Here is a 19,728-nt window from a genome sequence, read left to right as displayed (position 1 = left end):
AATATGAATCTCGGGAGATTTAATACAAGGGTGGTAGAAGTAACCTATACCTCCCAAAGCATATACATTTGTACTTTCCGAAATGGCTGTAAGCTAGTCATGGCCACGGGCCGGTTTTGGCTCGGAACCGGCCCGATCAAACCCGAGCCCGGCCCGTTGACCGGGCCCGCGGTTCCGAACCGGAACCGGCTCGTGGCCTTCGGGCTCGGTTCCGGTTCCAAATTTTTTTTTTTTTTAAAAAAATAATGAATATTTTTTTAAAAAAATTCATTATTTAATTTTTTTTTATAAAAAAAATTAAACTCTAATTGTCATGCATTGTAAGTGCATTGATCTCTAATTACAATGCTTGGCTTAAGTGTATTGAACTCTAATTACAAAGCTTGGCTTGGGTTTTATAAACAACCCCTTTGATGGTCTCTTCATTCCCATTCGATGTGGGACTCTCAGCTTGCCTTGAACACCTTCAATATGAGACTCTTGGCTTGTCTTCATGCAAATGCCAAGAGTCCCACATCGAATGGGAATGAAGAGACCATCAAATGGGTTGTTTATAAAACCCAAGCCAAGCCATGAGCATGTGAAGTTGTATGCATTTTATGGCTACGATCCTTTGCTAGTTAAGAGCAAAGGGTTCCATTGGACCGCCTAGAACCGGACTGGATCAATGGTCCGGTTCCCGATTCTATGATTTGCCGGTTCGGTTCCTAGTTCTAAAATTAAAGGACCGGTCTTACCGGTTCGGTTCCCGGTCGGAACCGGGAACCGATCATCCCTATAATTTTCATTTTGATTATAATTTATATTTTTATAATTTATTATTTCATATTTTTATAATTCATTATTTTTTTATTTCATAATTTAATTTTTTAATTTTTAAATTACGAACCGGAACCGGCCGGTTCGGAATCGGAACCGGAACCACTAGGGGCGGTTCCGGTTCTGGTTCACACATGGCCACGAACCGAAACCGCCTCCGAACCGGAACCGGCCAGTTCCGAACCGTGGCCATGACTACTGCAAGCACAGTGGTCTACGTCAACAAGGATTTTCCTGTTTCTTGTCCGAACCAAATCCAATTAGTCAATTACCCAAAGGATCAATTCCAATCACAATAGTCTTCTCAAAAGGTGTGCGGGGATGGATTCAGATTTCAAAGTCAAGCAGGGCCACAAACGCCACCCGCACTAGACCAAGTGGGGTCTTTGATAATTGATGGGTTCGTACGTTTAGTCGATCTGATTTTGATAATGTAAGGGATCCCATCGAAGAGCATTTTCACCGGAGACAGTTCCTCGTACTATCTGAGGCTGTTGGCCTCGACTTTTCCTAATTTCTCTCGTACTTTCGGGCCTCATTCGATTCACCTTGAAATTAAATTAATCAACGAACGAGAATGTTAATAGAATATCTTGGAATATGATTTTGCAGACATGAAAATTGTAATAATACGATTCTTCTCACGTGAGTATTGTTGTAATAGTTAAATCGGTCTCTATATCGGATAATTGATATGGTATGGAGCATTTAATTTACTATAGTTGACACATAATCCATTGATTTAAATTTTTAAGTGAATATTGATTCAACTAAATATATTGACAAGTTTTTTCATGAAAAATAAAAACGAGGCATCAACACAAGCATCGCTGCCATGAGTGCATGCCAAGACAATCAATATTTTAATTACTGGTTGCAATTTTTAATATATATATTGTTTTTCATTTTTATTACTGAATAAAGATCTTTCGAAATGAATTATATGAAATGACAGAATCTTTTCTACAACCCAGTGAGCACTATTTAGTGGTTGATGTGGATCGGGTTGACATGTCACAGATATTATAGACAAGCCTGCCAATAACTTCATGATGGAGACATACACCGAAAGTGGAAGTTGAATTATCATCATCTTTGGCAAGAAAAACAGAACAAGAAAGGAATTATAGGAAGTATGGAATGTTTGAAATGGTTAATCATGATAAACAGTACTTCTAGTCTAGATGTCCCAGCCTTGCTTACTGCTTGGTGAGAAAATCATGGTGGATGGATCCAGAGGAAAATGTAAGTATGTCTTTTTCCTCATTTATATTTCTTTTGCCTTTTTCTCATTTTTAGCAAACTTAATGGGTGTGTCTGGATTGATTTTTATAATTGTATGCTTTACTTTTTTACTTAATGTAAATCTTACGAGGCACGCATATTATAAGCAATTTCTATATTTTCTTTTTATCTCAAGCCCTATCACATTGAAAAAAAGAAGAAGAAAGAGTCGGGGAGGGATACCGAGTCAAATGATAGTGGATTGTTTAAATGAAATGTTACATTCGATCATCACGCAATATGTCACCCATTAATAATTGTTAGTCAAATAATTTCTTGACTTTGGATATGGTTGAGGCACCGAAAGCTATGTATTATGGAACGGTGAAAAGAAATGAAAGACAAAAGAAAGATGCGAGGAAGTTCTCAAGTTGAGCACGCAGCCGCTTTCTTAACAAGTTAGAAATGATGATGCATCTCGATTTTTTTTTGTTGGCAGTCGTATAACATAACTTCAATGGAAGTCAAGTAAACGAAATGACTTTGGCCCAGGAGAAAGGTAAACTAAATGAATTAAATACTCTCGGTTCTAATTCTGCTTTTAGGTTTCAGCGTTAGGGAAAATCCAAACAGTTTAGTTCAGGTGGGATCGACTAGAAGGAAGAACTTGTAACATATCGGAAGTTTCCTCCTTGAAAATTGACTAAATGACATGTTATTCTTGACCTAGATGCAGAAGTTCCTCCATTTAAGCCCAATCCTACGTAACTTTAGTTCGATTTATCCTTTTCTTTTGGTTGACTTAAAAGTAAGCTAAAAGCGTATTGAACCATAGCAAACTAGCAAAAACCCTCGATGCTTCCAGTGTATCTTTTCAGCAACTATTCATGACTAGATATGCTGAGATTGTATGGAATTCAACTTGGAGCAGCTAGCATGACTTTCTTAAGCAACACTCTGTGATAGAATAGAAAGGGTCATTCACTGGCCGTCCAGAACCATTGTGCTCGAATCACAAATTGGGGACATTTGTACAAACAGTTTCCTTCTTTTGTACCCTAACCAACCTGCTTACTCGGGCCAAAATTGGGTTCATAGAACACAGGTTAACAAATAGTTCGACCTTCAATGTATACTGGTCAAGGATTCTATGCATAGAGGAAAATTTTGATGCCCCCATTCGAGATTTGAAGAGACGTTTCTAGGCTGATTGAGCTACTTAAATTTTCAAGAAGAATGGCCGTTTGAGATCATTTTCTCCTTCGATTTGAGAAAAAGGCTTTATAGACTTGTGCAATGATGATGTGATCATTAGAATCACTACAATGTGAAACACACATAGGACTGAACCTTCTTTCGTGGATCCAAAATGAAGTGAGTTCTGTCGCTTTTTGATATGTCATTAACTTGACCTAGTACAACAAATTATGAAAATAGTACATTCAGTTCACATAGGTAAGTAATATTCATTACGTATGCATTTTGATTCAATTGATTTAACGATGCATTTTTTCGGTTGATGCCAAAAACGTAGGATTTCTAATGAAATTGGTCTGTGGCTTCCTTAGATAATTCCTAATACCATTTTAATAGACCAGCAAATTTTAGTATTAAACCCCACTTTGGACACAGAAAAGCAAAACACATGTAAGAATGATTTATAAAATAAATCTTAGAAAAGAAAAACCCCAAATCACTTGTCAATCAACCCAATAAGAAAAATTCATTGTATTTAATGTATTGTCTTTTCTCGTGTTATTTGTAATCAATATTTTGAAAATCGAAACATTCCTATTAAATATATTGAATAAGTATTCTGAGAGTAGTCATAATCAGTTATACTTCTAAAAATGGAGTATTGAATGTGACTCACATATTTTTAGAACTACTTATAGTATGAAAAAGTCACTTAGCATATCAATTTTGTACATCAAATTTTTAGAGTCTTTTTTATGGAGCCGAGGTTGCATTGTATTTCTGTCGTGTTGTATATACTTTTGCAGTGAAATCATATATGGTTGAGCGTTTAATAACACATGTTTTGAACTCACAGGATTTTGAAATGTTTGTACCTAAAGCCAATACCTTCCTTTTTCCTTTCTACAGCTAAAATCGTTGTGGAAGAACTGCGGCGGTGAAGTGTTGGCCATTGCTTGTTTCTCGTATCACTTGGTGTCTAGTCCTTGACATAACCGCGTTGATGTTGCCATCGTAAAAGAAGCGTCATCACTTCACTCGTCTTGGTCTCCTCCTCCCTCCTGCACTCTGTCCTTCAAAAACCCTAGATCATCTCAACACACTCTCCTCCTTCACTCGATCCCTATATATACTCAATCGACTCGCTAACTCAAATCCACACCCAACAGCACAAAATCTTTCACTACTGATCCTACTCGAATCCCTAGGACACAAAACAACCAGATATGGAGGAGTATCCGACAGGTTTCAGGTTTTATCCAACTGAGGAAGAGCTCATTTCGTTCTACTTGCACAACCAGCTTCACGGCCTTAAACAAGACAGGATTCATCGTGTCATCCCCGTCCTCGACATTTTCGACACTGAGCCATGGAATCTCCCACGTAATACCCAGTCTCCGTGCATGCATGAATGCCCATTACCAGTAGACTTCCTTTTCCACACATTTTCTTTGGTGAATTCGTGTTGCAGAGCTTGCAGGAGAGTTGTGCAGAGAAGACAGGGAGCAGTGGTTCTTCTTCGCACCCATGCAGGAGAGGGAGGCGAGAGGAGGGCGGCCCAGCAGGAGCATGGCCACCGGCTACTGGAAGGCCACTGGGTCTCCCGGTTACGTCTACTCGTCTGACAACAAGGTGATCGGCGTGAAGAAGTCCATGGTTTTCTATGTGGGAAAAGCTCCCACAGGAAGGAAGACCCAGTGGAAATTGAACGAGTACAGGACCATTGAACTCTCGCCGACCAATCCCAATTCCACGAGCAGTAATATTTCCATTCCTAAGGTGCACGTTCTTTCTCAATTTCTGGACCTTTATTTCAACCATTTCAAACATAGAAAGGATAAAATTTCTTCGCGTGCGTGACACCTAGATTATCCAATTTTCACTTTGAATAATTGCTGTTGTTCTGGTTTTATGTCGTGTACTTTATTGGTGTTGTGCAATTGCATATTATTGAATTTTTTTGTCTCTAGTTTATTTTCTACTAGGACTTTCTCATAAACATGCAACAGTGTATTTCATTTTCTTGAAATAATGTACGTACAGCTAAGGCGTGAATTCACATTGTGCCGAGTGTATGTGGTGTCCGGGAGCTCTCGAGCATTTGATCGTCGGCCATTGGAAGCAGTGGCAGGAGAGACAACAATCCAGGGTGGCGACAGCTCTGCTAGCAATGGAAGCGGAGGTGGAGGCGGAGGACGTGGAGATGCATCATCGTCAGGAGTAGCAGCAGATAATTCAGGAAGTTCCAATCAATGGGAAATGACAAGCTTGGAAGAACCAATTTGGGATTGGGAGCAACTGGATTGGCTCTAATTTTAGTAGAAGTACCCTGATGATGTAGTTGTCATGGTATGGCTGCAACATATACATCTACATGTATCCAATCCTTCCGTCATTATATGTATCCATGGATATTTTACATATATAATTATGAGTACGAGGACACTGTGCTTGATACCTAATTAGTAGGCAAGCCAAACATTATATGCAGCCTAAATATGTGTAAGTGAATCATACCTTGTCTATAGAAATTTCGATATTTTATAGGGTATACTACATCTTTATGTAACATAACCTTGCATAGGGTGAACAATAAAGGATAGGGACAGCACGGATATGACCCCGTGAAAACATTTCATACTCACCATTTCAAACTTTTAGAAATTGGAACCTAGACCTTGACTTTTAATATCCATCCTAGAACTACTCAGCCATGCCGATTCCAGAAGTTTTCCTGCAAAAACCGTAAATTAGGAAGTGTAATTAGATATTTTTCAAATATTTCTCTCATTAAAAACATAATTAAGGAGAAGTATATAAGCAAAGGAAAAAAAAATTGATACATGGATTGCGAAACTTTTTTGAACAACCCTCTCCCATTTACTACCTAATCAAATTTATGATAAAAAAGGTAGCTTATGTAAACATAAATAAGTAACTTACACGACCTTTGCACCTTATATTCGTCCAAAAGAGAATATGAATCTACACCAAAGGTTACTGCTAATAGGATAAAGCCTCTAGTGTCTAAATCATCATACGATGACTTATCAAAACATTATTGATAATATGAAGAAAAAATGAGAATGCCCTATACCATATATTCATGTGAAATAATTTCTTGATGGATCAGCTAGCTTGCGTGACTTGTTCAGTGTAATTGTCGCTGAATTAGTATAATGGAATTTAAGCTATAGGAAAATGCACTAACAATGTCATAATTTTCTTACAGTACTCACGCCGGTGGCATCATTTTTTCACAGATCACTTAAATGTCGTGATTTTCAAAAAATATTCACTTGAGTGGCATTGACGACTCTTCTAGCTTAAATATCCGACGTGATACAAAATCGAGTTATTAAAAGCGTATAGAACAACGTCATTTTGCTCTTTCCTTGCTCCATATTGATGATTTGGGGCTCAATTAGGTTCTAGTTGACCTGTAGAAGTAGCACTGCATCCGGACCAAACAGCAAAAGCGATGTTCTTACATCAACACAGGGTTACCCACCTGCTTGTCCGTACACTACGGAAAGGCGTTACATTGATCGAGAACAATGAGTTTCAGAGAGTTAAACATCTCCCAAAATATGAGATGGACGGATGATTTGGTGAGTTATTATTGGTCATCTATCTGATGACTTTCCTAGCTCTAGTCGAGCCCGACCAAGCCTAGTCCAGGCAACCTCTGGAGATGCCAAAATCCACTTCCATTAATTAACTATCAAAATTCAAGAGTATAAATGTAAATTGTGTAAAAGAAATTACGCGACCTTTGTACTTTAAATAAGTCCAAAAGAGAATATGAAGGTACACCAAAGCGTAAACGTAGTTCATATGATCTAAGCATTAATTCGCACAATAATCCATATAATATAATAACTTTACGTTCAATGAGGTCTACTTTTCACAATTATTTATATATAAAAATTTAAAACTCTAATGTAAACTAAATGAGTTCATATTATGATGACGATTAGTGCATTAAAAATTGCGATATTTTCTTATTGAATTACTTAAAAAGTGTCCTAGGGATACTCTTTTTTATAAAATATATTGAATATTGAAACGATACAGGTCTATGGGGCATAAATGAGAGCAATAATCGATTTTTATTAATCAAATTGCAAGGAGAATTGCGCACTTCTCCCTGTCATATCATCGGTTAGAAATGCACGAGGAGCAACAAATATATTCCAATTCTACAGTTAATAAGATAAAGTCTCTAATATCTAACATCATCAAATGACTTATAAAAAAAAGTATTGATAAAATAAAGAAAAAATGAGAATGCCTTATATCATATGTTCTTGTGCATTAATTTGTGGATAGCTTGTGTGACTTGTGTCACTTAATTAGTAAGTCGAATTTGAGGTTTGGGAAAATGACATTAATAGTGTGATAACTTTCGTACGGTGTCCACTTTGGTATCATAACTTTTGAAAAAACGTTCACTTGAGTGTTCCCGATAATTTCCCTGACCTGAAAATCCCACTTGGCATTACTTTATTCTAAAATCGTCCGACGTGCCTTGGAAAATAATATCATTGAAAGCTTACAGAACTACGTCGTTTCATCCTTTTCATTACTCAAATTGACAATTTGGGGCCAACTTCCGTTCCGGTCGACCTACTAAACAAGCACTGCATCCAAACTAAACAGCAAAAGTGATGGTCTTACGTCTACACAAAGTGAACCTTTTACTGCTAAACCAACTGTTTGGTCTGGATGCCATGCCCCCTTTTTCACTTCGTCTTTGTCTTGGTCTTCTCTCTCAAGTTCCCCCCACTAGCCCGTCCATGCACCCCAGAAAGGGATTAAATGGATCGAGAGTGAATTTCAGAGGGATAAACATCTCCGGAAAATAAGATGGACGGATGATATGCTGAGTTATTATAGATTTAGATTTATTTATGGCAATAAGGTCGGCTTCTCCATAATTTACTTATGGTAAGAAAACCATCGTCTCATGGTTTTGTCTTCGATCTTTGGAGATTATTATTATTATTATTATCATTATCATTTTGTTCACATTTTGGTGTGAGAGATTGACACGTGCAGTTTAAATCTTACACCATTTCGTAGTTAGGTTAATTTAGCTGCATAAATGTTGATTGTGCGAAATAATTTTTCTCAACGCAGATCTGAAGAACAAAATTCCAACATACTTTTATCAGTCCTTGTATCTATAGTCTACTTCTAACTGGATAGAAGACAAAAAAATAAATTTGTGAGATTTTGTGTACAACTATGTCTCCAAGCTGAAGATAAAAAAGGGTTATTTGAAAGTTTCAAAAAAAAAAAAAGGAAAAAAAGGGAGAATTTTGCTCGGCTAAACGACGCAGGTTCAGGTTCAGCCTCAGAATCTGATTCCGGGAGTGAATGCAAGGCCGAATTAGTATGCGACGACGTCGCTCTATGTCAATGATCCGGACTAGAATGTCACTGATTCCTAGCTTTACGATCTGTCCAACCAGGTCGGCCTGGTGGCCTCGATTCGTGTCTGTAGGGACCTGACCACGCTGCAATCATTGGGCTATGGTTATGTAAATTAGTAATTACAGCAACCCGATTGATGCTGTTCGGTGTTTGGAGGAGCTGAACTTTGCTCCTCTTAATGAGAAGCCACTGAGGATTATGCATTCTCAGCGCCATCCTAGAATCCGTAAAAGTGGGGCTGGAAATATATTCATCGAGAATTTGGACAAGGGAATTGACCAGAAAGCATTACACGGTACTTTTTCTGCTTTTGAGAGCATCCTCTCTTGCAAAGTTGCTACCGATTCTTCTGGTCAGTCAAAAGGCTATGGCTTTGTACCATGTGATAACGTGGATTCTTCTCAGAAAGCTGCAGAGAAGCTGAATGGCATGCTATTGCAGGAAAGTAAGAATTAAGTTGGAAAATAGCTACTTCGCCACTCTTTTCATAAAGTTACAAGGACATCGATATCAATGTGTGATGTAGGAAACCGCGTGAAAGGGATCGTCGTTGATCTCATCGTTCAATCTAATTTTACGGTGATTCCAGAAGTTATAAGAATTCCAATCCAAGCCGGTCTAATATTCTATGCAAAGATTCCTTCTCTTCCTAATAAAGTATATCAATTAAGGACCCGCTTTCAACAATTAGCTCATTCTTGGGTTCTTTTGATAATGCTAGAGATAAGAGTGTGCCTTCAAGAAGGCCCATCAGTTCTCTCTTTGACTCTATAATCACCAGCAACAACTCGCAACACCTGAAGGCTTCCAATGGAAGAGCAGTTGGAAGCTTTCTCTCAAATGAAAATTCACCACTAACTAAAATCTGACATCGATTACCGCATGATCTCAGATGACATCCTCGGCTGCTGTGTATGAACCTCTTCAATTTATTGCGGCAAAGACCTCTTTGGAGTAATTGTTGGGTACATTGATATTGATCTTTCAACACACCATCGTGGTGGAAATTTCTCTTTTGACTACTATGCTGGTTAGCATTTGATACGTGTCTTCATTAGATTATTGTTGCCTAACTCCCTTTTGGGTTTGATTTGAATTGCTTTAATTTGGACGGAGGGAAAATCTCTCCTTTTGTCTCTCATCCTCGCTACATGGGGGAATTCATTTCTTTATGATACTATTGTTTTGTTTGTTCATAGTCTTCAGATCACAATAACCTCCCCCACCCCACTTCCCTAGTAAGAGTAATAGACCTGAAAATCATGCCTATAATTGGGCATGCTTCGACAATCACTAGAAACATTTTGATGGGTTTTCTTTGTGAATGATGGGCCGCTCATGATGGGCTAACCCAGCCCATGAAAGGAAATAACTGCACTTGGCAGTTATTGTCTAGACACAAAAAGTGAGAACACACGTAAGAGTGTGTGTGTGCTGTATATTTTCATTATCAGAAACTTATTCTCACAAAAAGGACAAAAGCAGAAGGGATTTTGTTCAACGATCTAAGGATTATTCTCTCTCTCGAGGCTGCGATAAGTGCATTTAATCTGTGGCAAAAGAGGTATGTTCGTTCATGTAATATACTTCAAACGATCGGTGATTCAAGTATGAAAATGGGCACGTTTTTTTCGCAATTTTTGTATTATATTTAGGAATTTGTTTCCGTCATTGGTATCAGAGCAAGTGTTCTTGTTTCCTGATCGTTGCAAGTGTGCATAACACGGAATATTGGCCGGAATTCGTGAAACGGCGCCGACGAACGCTCGGGTACGAAATACCAACACCCGACTGTACTGGTCCGCATTGTTTTTCGAAATTCCGTGCGGTAAAATTAAATTTTAAAACTGTAGGGTCGTAGTACTCGTCGAAACGAGAATTTTGATGGGTGGCACGCCGCAGGGAGGAGCCGCACGCGCCCACATGCGCCGCCGCAAGTGGCGGTCTCGCCGGCACGTGCGTGGCGGTTCCTCCCCGCGCGCGTGCACCGCACGCGCCATGAGGGCGTGTGCGGCGTGGCTGACGTCAGCCATGCGGTTGCTCAACCGGGTTTTTCAAACCCGACCCGACCCGGATCCGACTTGACCCGATAGTCCACCCGACCCGTAGACTTGACCCGTTGACCATTGACCGGCGTTGACTACCGTTGACCTGCGTTGACCGGCGAAAAAAAATAATTTTGTACCTTGGATTATGAGTAATTCTTTTATTTTTCTGCATTTGTTGCAAGAATAATGGTACGAAGATATCGAACCCCTATTATCCCTAGAACGGCGGCTCAAAAGAAGAAGCTTGAGAAACTAAGAATCAAGCTGGCTCTTTACCGGTGGGATGCTGATGATGACATGATGACACACATCATCAAGGTCAACCAAATGATACAAGATATCATTTGGAACGGTTTCGTAATGCCAGAGTATGTGATGGTCGGAGCCCTCAAATGCACCATTCCTGATGAGTTGGGAAGAATGATTGACAGGGTTTGGGACACCTTACAAGGTCCGAGCTATAAGATGATTGTGGAGCAATTCATGATAGAGTCCATACGGGTCGGGGCAAGATGGACGTCAACCCTTGCATTGAATCGGTCTCGGCGCAATACGTTGCCCGAATCTAGGGGTTTTCCGGGTGCCTCCATTTGGATGCCAAAGAAAATAGAATTTCCTGAGGATTTTCATGAGTCATTTCCGGTTTATAGAAAGAAGATCACCACCTAATTGTGTTTATCTATTTTTCGTAAGCTCTTATGGATATGTTCACTATAGGTTGGTGTTAAATATCTTGGGTGGATAGTTCTTTTTATGTTGGTGTTTATGTTTATTTCCTTTGATGGATTCATTCCTTATGTACATAGTGTTAGGTAAATGAATGTTGATGGATATTCATGTTGTGAATAGTTTATAGTACTATTCTGTTTTAATATTTATCTTATTAGTATCATATGGAGTTGAGTGGGAGTTCTAAAAGTTTTAGTAACTTTAAAGAACGTAATTTACCTTAATGATTACATTAACGGTAATTTCACATTAGGTTTTTTTATGATGATTGGGAACATAGTGAACTTTCGAATCTAAAGCCTATGTGAAATTATTCATTAATATAATCAGTTTGTGTAAAATTGATGCATAAATGAGTGGCATTAATAATTCGTGCGTATATGTCTGAAATGTTCAGATACCATGGCTTCAGCATCAAAGAATATAGTTGCTGAACTGAACAAAGGAGAGAAGCTTAACGGTGATAATTATGAAATTTGGCATATGAAAATCCAATATGTGCTGGAAGAGCAAGAGGCTCTTGAAGCTCTTAACCTGGTTATGGTAGAGCCTGAAGACGGAAACACTGCACAACATAAGAGAGATAATGATGCATTTGCTGTATGGAAAAGGAAGAACTCCCTTGCTCGCATCACGTTGCTGAGTAGCATGGAAAATGATGTCATGCGAGAGTTTAGGCGTTTTGAAAATGCTAAGGAGATGTGGGGAGCATTGGCAGCAAGGTTTGGTCATACATTTGTAACCAAGCTTAGACAGCTTACTATAAGATTTGACTCATATAAGAAGCCACATGGTCAGTCCATGAAACAACATTTAAGGAAAATGTCAAACATGATTAATGAACTGAAGGATGCTGGCCATGTTCTGACTGATGAGCAGCAAGTGCAAGCAGTGATTCGTTCTTTGCCTCAAAGTTGGGAGCATATGGAGTTGCACCTAACTCACAATGAGGACATCAAAACCTTTGAGGATGCAGTGCGCCACTTAGAGCTAGAGGAGGACCGTCTCCTGGCGGATAAGCCGGTAATTGACATTTACTATGCAGGTTCTAGCTCACAAGGGCCTTCGAGCTCTAAGCGCAAGCGTCCTGATTCGTTCAGAAGGTGGAGAGGTAAGAGAGCGAGTTCTTCGGGGAAGAAACCAAGAGATGAACAACATAAAAGAGAAAAGCGTCCTCATGAGAAAAATATGTCAAGAGTGAAGTGCTACAACTGTAGCAAGAAAGGCCACTTTGCTCGCGATTGTCGTGAGCCAAAGAAGGTTAACTCATCTTGTATTATTGAGAACTTTGTTTATGTATCAAGTTCTATATTTCTAACTGAATCAAATCCTTTGTGGACTGTAGATTCGGGAGCAACAGACCATGTAGCGAAGGATAGAGAAGCCTTCGTAGAATTCCGACGAGTTCCAACGGAAACTAAATGGATTTATGTAGGGAACAACTCCAGAGCTGAGGTTAAAGGAATTGGCACCTGCCAGTTAATTATACGTGGTGGACGCACTTTGTTCCTACATGATATATTATATGCTCCGAAAATTCGTCGGAACTTAGTGTCTGTTTTAGTGTTGATTCGACTTGGTTTTAATTTGAACTTCCATAACAATGGTGTAGACTTATATTTAGGTACGAGTTATTATGGTTGTGGTTATTTTCTAGATGGTTTTATTGTCTTGGATGTTGATTCTCAAATGTCAATGTTTGTTATTCCCACTTCACGTCTTCTACTTCGTGTGATAATGATGTGAACGTATGGCATGCTCGGCTTGGCCATATAGGCCAACAACGAATGAATAGATTAGCCAAAGAAGGCTTAATGGGCAATATTGAAAAAGTCGACTTGCCCACTTGTGAACACTGCCTAGCTGGGAAAACAACAAGGAAACCATTTGGAAAAGGAACAAGAGCTGAATTTCCTTTACAGTTAATCCATTCTGACATTTGTGGTCCAATGAATGTGAGGGCTAGACATAGGGCTGTTTATTTTATCACATTTATTGATGATTATACTCGATTCGGATATGTCTATTTTATTTCTCATAAATCTAAGGCTTTTAGTTGCTTCAAGATATTTATGAACTTGGTGGAAAATCAATTAGATAAGAAAATAAAAGCATTGAGATCCGATCGAGGTCGAGAATATCTATCTGATGAGTTCAGAAATTTGTGTGATGAAAAGGGAATAGAAAGACAGTTGTCTATTCCCTATACTCCTCAACAAATTGGTGTTGCGAAAAGGAGAAACAGAACCCTACTAGAAATGGTTAGGTCCATGATGGCGCAGGCTAACTTACCTATCACCTTTTGGGGTGACGCTTTATTAACTGCTGCCTACATACTTAACCGTGTCCCTTCTAAATCAGTTATTTCAACTCCGTATGAGTTATGGACAAGTAGAAAACTCGTTTTGAGTTTTCTGAAACCTTGGGGTTGTGCCGCTTATACACATGAATCTTCTCATAAGTATGGGAAATTAGGTTCTAGAGGTAAGAAGAGTATCTTCGTAAGGTATTCGGAAACCTCAAAAGGATATGTATTTATAGGTGAGCAAGAAAGTGGGAGTATAACTGAATTTGAATCACGAGATGTCACATTCTTAGAGAATGAGTTTTCTAAGAATGGCGAAATAGGTGAGAACTACTCACTATTTGAAACCTTGGATCCTGATAGTGAAATCGATAAAGTTCGTCCAAGTGGAAGCAATGTGAGAAGTGAGGAATTGAATTCGACTCAATCTCAATTGCAACCTTTTGATGAGACGATTCCGTCATTATCTAATCCAAGTGGGAGCATAATGGAGAATGATATACCACGTGTACAATCTCCCATACGGCGAACAAGTCGCAAAAGTATTCCCTGACGATGTTTTGACATTGAAGGGGAAACTTTCATGATCGCTCCACAAGATGAAGACGAGCCAAGGAATGTAAATGAGGCTCTAAATTGCCCTAACAAAGAAAAATGGATGATTGCAATGAAAGAAGAAATGGAGTCAATAAAGTCAAACCATGTTTGGGAACTGGTTAATCTTCCAGAAGGACGCAAAGCTATTGGGAATAAATGGGTTCTCAAAATAAAACGCAAATCCGATGGCTCAATAGAAAGATATAAGGCTCGCCTAGTGGCGAAAGGGTATAATCAACAGGAAGGAATTGATTATGAAGAAACTTTCTCTCCTGTAGTGAGATTTACCGTAATTCGCCTTATTCTGGCAATAGTGACAAGCATGGATCTTGAATTACATCAAATGGATGTAAAGACTGCTTTTCTAAATGGAGAATTAGAAGAAGAAATTTACATGGAGCAGCCAGTAGGCTTCGTTGTGAAAGGCCAAGAACAAAAGGTATGTTGACTTCTAAGATCGATATATGACCTTAAGCAGTCTTCGAGACAAATGGTATATACGTTTTCATAATGCCATAGCGGCGTTTGATTTTACAATGATTGATGAAGATCATTGCGTGTATATCAAAAGATCCAAAGATCAATTTGTGATTTTATCATTATATGTTGATGATATACTGATTGCCGGAAGCAATATGGAGTTGGTTAATACTATTAAGAGTTGGTTATCGTCCAATTTTGAGATGAAAGATATGGGTGAGGCTGCATATATTCTTGGAGTTAAGATTTCAAGAGATCGTTCCAAGAGATTATTGTCTTTTTCGCAAGAGACTTATATAAATAAAGTTCTTGAACGATTTTGTATGCAAGACTGTAAACCCATGGATACTCCTATTGCAAAAGGTGAAGGATTGAGCCATAGGTCGTGTCCTAAGACTCCACAAGAGAAGGAACAAATGAAACGTGTTCCTTATGCTAGTGCTATTGGAAGTTTAATGTACGCTATGATGTGTACAAGACCTGACATATGTTTTGCAGTTGGGATGGTAAGTAGGTACCAATCCAATCCAGGTCAAGCACATTGGAAAGCCGTAAAAAGAATCATGAGGTATCTAAAGGGTACTGCTAATTATTTACTGAGTTATCAAGGCAAGGATCTGCGACTTGAAGGCTACTCAGATGCTGATTGGGGAGGAGATTTAGATAAAAGGAAATCTACCTCTGGTTTTGTTTACTTACTGAATAATGGCGCCATATCTTGGAGCAGTAAGAAACAAACATGTATAGCATTGTCCACGATGGAAGCTGAGTTCGTGGCGTTGTCAGGAGCAGTACAAGAAGGTGTTTGGCTTAAGAGATTTTTGAATCATTTAGGTGTTGCTAAGAATGCTGAAAACTCATTGTTAGTCAATAGTGATAGTCAAGCAGCGATAGCATACACCAAGGATCCGAAATATCATGGCAAGACCAAACATATAGATGCCAAGTACAATTTTGTTAAAGATATGGTAGCACGAAAGGATGTGAACTTGCAGTACATATCTACGCATAGAATGATAGCAGATCCTATGACGAAGCCAATTCCTAGAGATGTTTTCAATGATCATGTAAAATCTCTAGGACTGCGTAGATGCTGATGTACTGAATATTGTAATTTCCCTGAATGTTCACATTTAAATGAAATTGTTATATCATTGTTAATGCTTATGATTTTTTTTATTTATGCATCTTAATACTTAGTGTATTATGTCAAGAAAGTATGTCGGACAGATAAGATTAACCTACTCATACGAGTAATCGCCTCTATTTACTATGTGATAAATAGAGATGAGACAATTTTAAGCTTATTATTATCTAGGTGATAATCGAGAGCTCAAGCTTAAAATATAAATGTCGCCTTAGCTAAATGCTAAGATGAGGACATAACATTTACTATGTCCGAAAGTAAAATAGTCCACATATTTTACTTTATCTGTCTTTGATGCCAGATATGAGTTCTAATGGATTCTTTAGAAGAGTAGATACGTGAACTCAAGTTTAGACATTGAGTATGTCTGAACTATCATCTGTACGGTATTGAATGTAAAGACATACGCTCCATGGGAAAGGAGTTAATACTGTAATACGTATTTCATACTACGTATGCATGAGACGACCGATAAGAGTGGCAAAAGTTCTTGATCTCAACTTTATGCCGTGTGAGACTCTTGAGGATACAGAGTTCCTCATTTAGTACCCTCACCACTCTGACTTATTCTCAAAATTTTTATTCAGTGTTCGCTATCTTAGGGTGTTGCCAATGGTCATGAATGATTCAATCTAATGGGGCATTTCTAGAAAAGCGTGCTGGACTGAAATAGAGAGATTTAAGAAAAGAGGAAGATCAATTTATTTATGATGTCACATTCTATTTTTGTATTCACAGGTCGACCAATTATGATTTTAAGTAAATCATAGTTGTGAATACAATATACGAGATACTAAAAGAGATAAAGAGAGATATAAATGTGACTGATTGATCTAGGGTATTGCATACTATATCTACTCGATAACGTAATGCCCAATTTTGAGCTGCTATATATTCCTAACAGATGCATCGCAACGAGCTCTCGAAGTATGCTGGTCGCACGGATTATTTGCTAGTATGAATATTGCCAAGAAGAGAGAGTTAATGTTTAGCCCACCATGTGCGAGTGGGAAATGATGGGTTTTCTTTGTGAATGATGGGCCGCTCATGATGGGCTAACCCAGCCCATGAAAGGAAATAACTACACTTGGCAGTTATTGTTTAGACACAAAAAGTGAGAACACACGTAAGAGTGTGTGTGTGTTGCATATTTTCATTATCAGAAACTTATTCTCACAAAAAGGACAAAAGCAGAAGGGATTTTGTTCAACGATCTAAGGATTGTTCTCTCTCTCGAGGCTGCGATAAGTGCATTTAATCTGTGGCAAAAGAGGTATGTTCGTTCATGTAATATACTTCAAACGATCGGTGATTCAAGTATGAAAATGGGCACGTATTTTTCGCAATTTTTGTATTATATTTAGGAATTTGTTTCCGTCACATTTAACTTTCAACACTTCACGGTCTAGTAGTTATACGAAAACAGTCAGCGCAAGCAGCCAAGTAGGGCTTATAAAGCTTAGCATCACAGGCTGATAAAAAACCAGCATATCTTTGACGAAAGTTCTACCGAGCAAGCTCGTGGGGAACTTTATTTGCAGCGTCGAGGGTTCTAGGAGAAGATATTTGCTAGCACTCGAACAATTCTTGTATATCTCGCCTTTGTTAATGTGTTTCACGACATTCATACTATCACCATCCAAAACAAAGGTTTAGGAAGGAAACTGAAGTGCAAGGCTTACCTACAGTCTACAGATGACACTTGGTAATGCTGCCTCCACTGCCATGCGAAGGCTTAAAGACATTGACATTAACATGTTCTTACGGAGATTCGCTCTTTCATATTTGTCTTTCTTGTTATCACTTTCCTGTTCTTTTTTTCCCTCGTCTTTCTTCTTCCACGGTGCTAGCTCTGTGCACCATAAGCCCTTGTCAACGCACCTCGATCTGAAATTTAAACCACCAACCTCTCGCACTCTCTTTATGTCTCTCTGAAGGTCATGACCTCAGTCATGAAGGTTGCAATCTCTCTCGATCCATTTGCATCGACGTTGCTCGCCTCTAGGAAACAGATCTTTGTTTGTGCGGTGGCAGAATTCTGAGGGACTGAATCACCAGAGATCATGACCTCCATGGCCGTCATTCACATTTCACATACACACCCGTGCCACGCAATGTTAACAGCTGATCGATGCAATAATTCCTCGTCTTCCTGATTCTTTTCCGCACTAGAGAAGCATATTTTACTAGGCTCAGCTAGCTTAACGATGCCGTAATTTTAATTTTTTAACCGTCTAATTTTAATTTTAATGGAGGAAACCAGGACAATACTTTGACCGGTTTCATTTGTTTGTTTGTTTGTTTTTTTGACTTTCCATCATTTCCTTTTTCTTTTGGCTTAATTTAGGATTAGAGAATTTACCGAGGCCCAAAAAGCACCAATTTGAAAAGGATACTCTACATATCCCATAAAGTTAAAATCCTTGAACATGAAAAATTTTAAAAACAAATTATATATTGATAATCACAAGAAAAAAATATTATCACTAAGTAAAAAGAAATTATTAATGCCATTAGAAAGATCTATTACATTTCAAAAATGAAAAAAAAAAACACTTGAAATATTGGCTTTACAATTAACAACAAAATCATTGTGCATTATGACTTCTCATTCATTTCGCTTAAATCAAATTGCTTCGGAATGACTCTTTGGTGGCCTAAAAAAATTAGTGAAATCGCTTTCATCACTAGTAACTTAGGATCGCATGGTGTCATCACTCTTTCATCACTAGCATCTTCAATTGAATTGTTCATCTCGTTTTCATCACTAAATTTATTTTCATTAGTGAAGTTGCTTTCAGCACGCTCCACTCATCTGAACAAGATAAGAGAAAAAAAAAATCAAGAATTGTTTGTCTAAAATATATATATTGACAGATACCAACTAAAGTTAGGAGTCAACAGATACCTCTTACTTTCTTGCAATCAAAATGAACTTTTCTCCACTGTTATGTGTCAATCGATTACAAAATCCTAAAATAATCCAAAGTTTAATTGTCCAAAAATTGATTACACAAAATTTAGGAGTTAATGTCCTTAATTCCTAAACCAAAAAAAATTATTTAGTTTTAATTGCATGACATGTAGACTTTAGGTGTATTTTTCATTATTAGAATATATATATTTTTAAAAATTAATTAAATTTTTTTAAAAAAATTATAAAAAATCAGATTGGGCCGAGCCAAGGCCGGCCCGACCCGACCTTCTTTTCTTCCTCCCTTCCGCGCGGGACTGGGCTCGGTCCGGCCCATTCCAGCCCCTCCTCCCCCTCCTTCTTCTTCTTTTCTCCTTCCTTCCTCGCTTGTTCCTTCCCCCCTTCTGATCGTCGCCGTCGGACCGATGGACGGTGGAACGGGACCCATTCCACCGAGTCAAATGAACGGAGGGGAAGCGTCAGTGAAGGGCATTTGGCATTGAATGCCCTTCAATGCTCTGCCTTCTTTCTCTCTCCCTGAGAGCTCCTCCACCGTCCAAAAAGGAAGCCCCGAAAGTCAAGGGGACAAGCAGAGGCTAGCGGAACAGACTTAAGCAGAGCATGAGTGGAGGAGAGGTGGGCGAGCAGGTGGCCGCCGACCGGCTATAAAATCCGGGGAGAGGAGAGAGAAAAAAAGGGGACTCGGTTTTGGAAGGAAGGGGAAATCTGGAGAGGAACCGAGAAACATAGGGGGAGCTCGGTTTGGTGAAGGACCGAGAGTAACGACCGTGAACGAGGGTGACCGAGAGAGAGCAAGGCCGAGTGAATC

General features: G+C 38.7%; 1 protein-coding gene across 1 annotated transcript; it reads left to right on the top strand.

Annotated features, from left to right (window-relative positions):
- Positions 1–4,466: 4,466 nt before the first annotated feature.
- Positions 4,467–5,553, top strand: LOC115677832 (NAC domain-containing protein 90-like). Its single transcript, XM_030601054.1, has 3 exons — positions 4,467–4,623; positions 4,712–5,019; positions 5,284–5,553. Exons 1-3 carry the CDS (start codon positions 4,467–4,469, stop codon positions 5,551–5,553), a joined length of 735 nt encoding a protein of 244 aa, XP_030456914.1.
- Positions 5,554–19,728: the final 14,175 nt, after the last annotated feature.

Source organism: Syzygium oleosum, unplaced genomic scaffold (assembly GCF_021117445.2).
Source record: "Syzygium oleosum isolate NSW1041296 unplaced genomic scaffold, Sole_v2.1 Sole_v2.07, whole genome shotgun sequence".
Classification (NCBI taxonomy): Eukaryota; Viridiplantae; Streptophyta; class Magnoliopsida; order Myrtales; family Myrtaceae; genus Syzygium; species Syzygium oleosum.
Note: the sequence above shows the minus strand (reverse complement) of the source record. Positions and strands in the feature narration are given on the sequence as shown.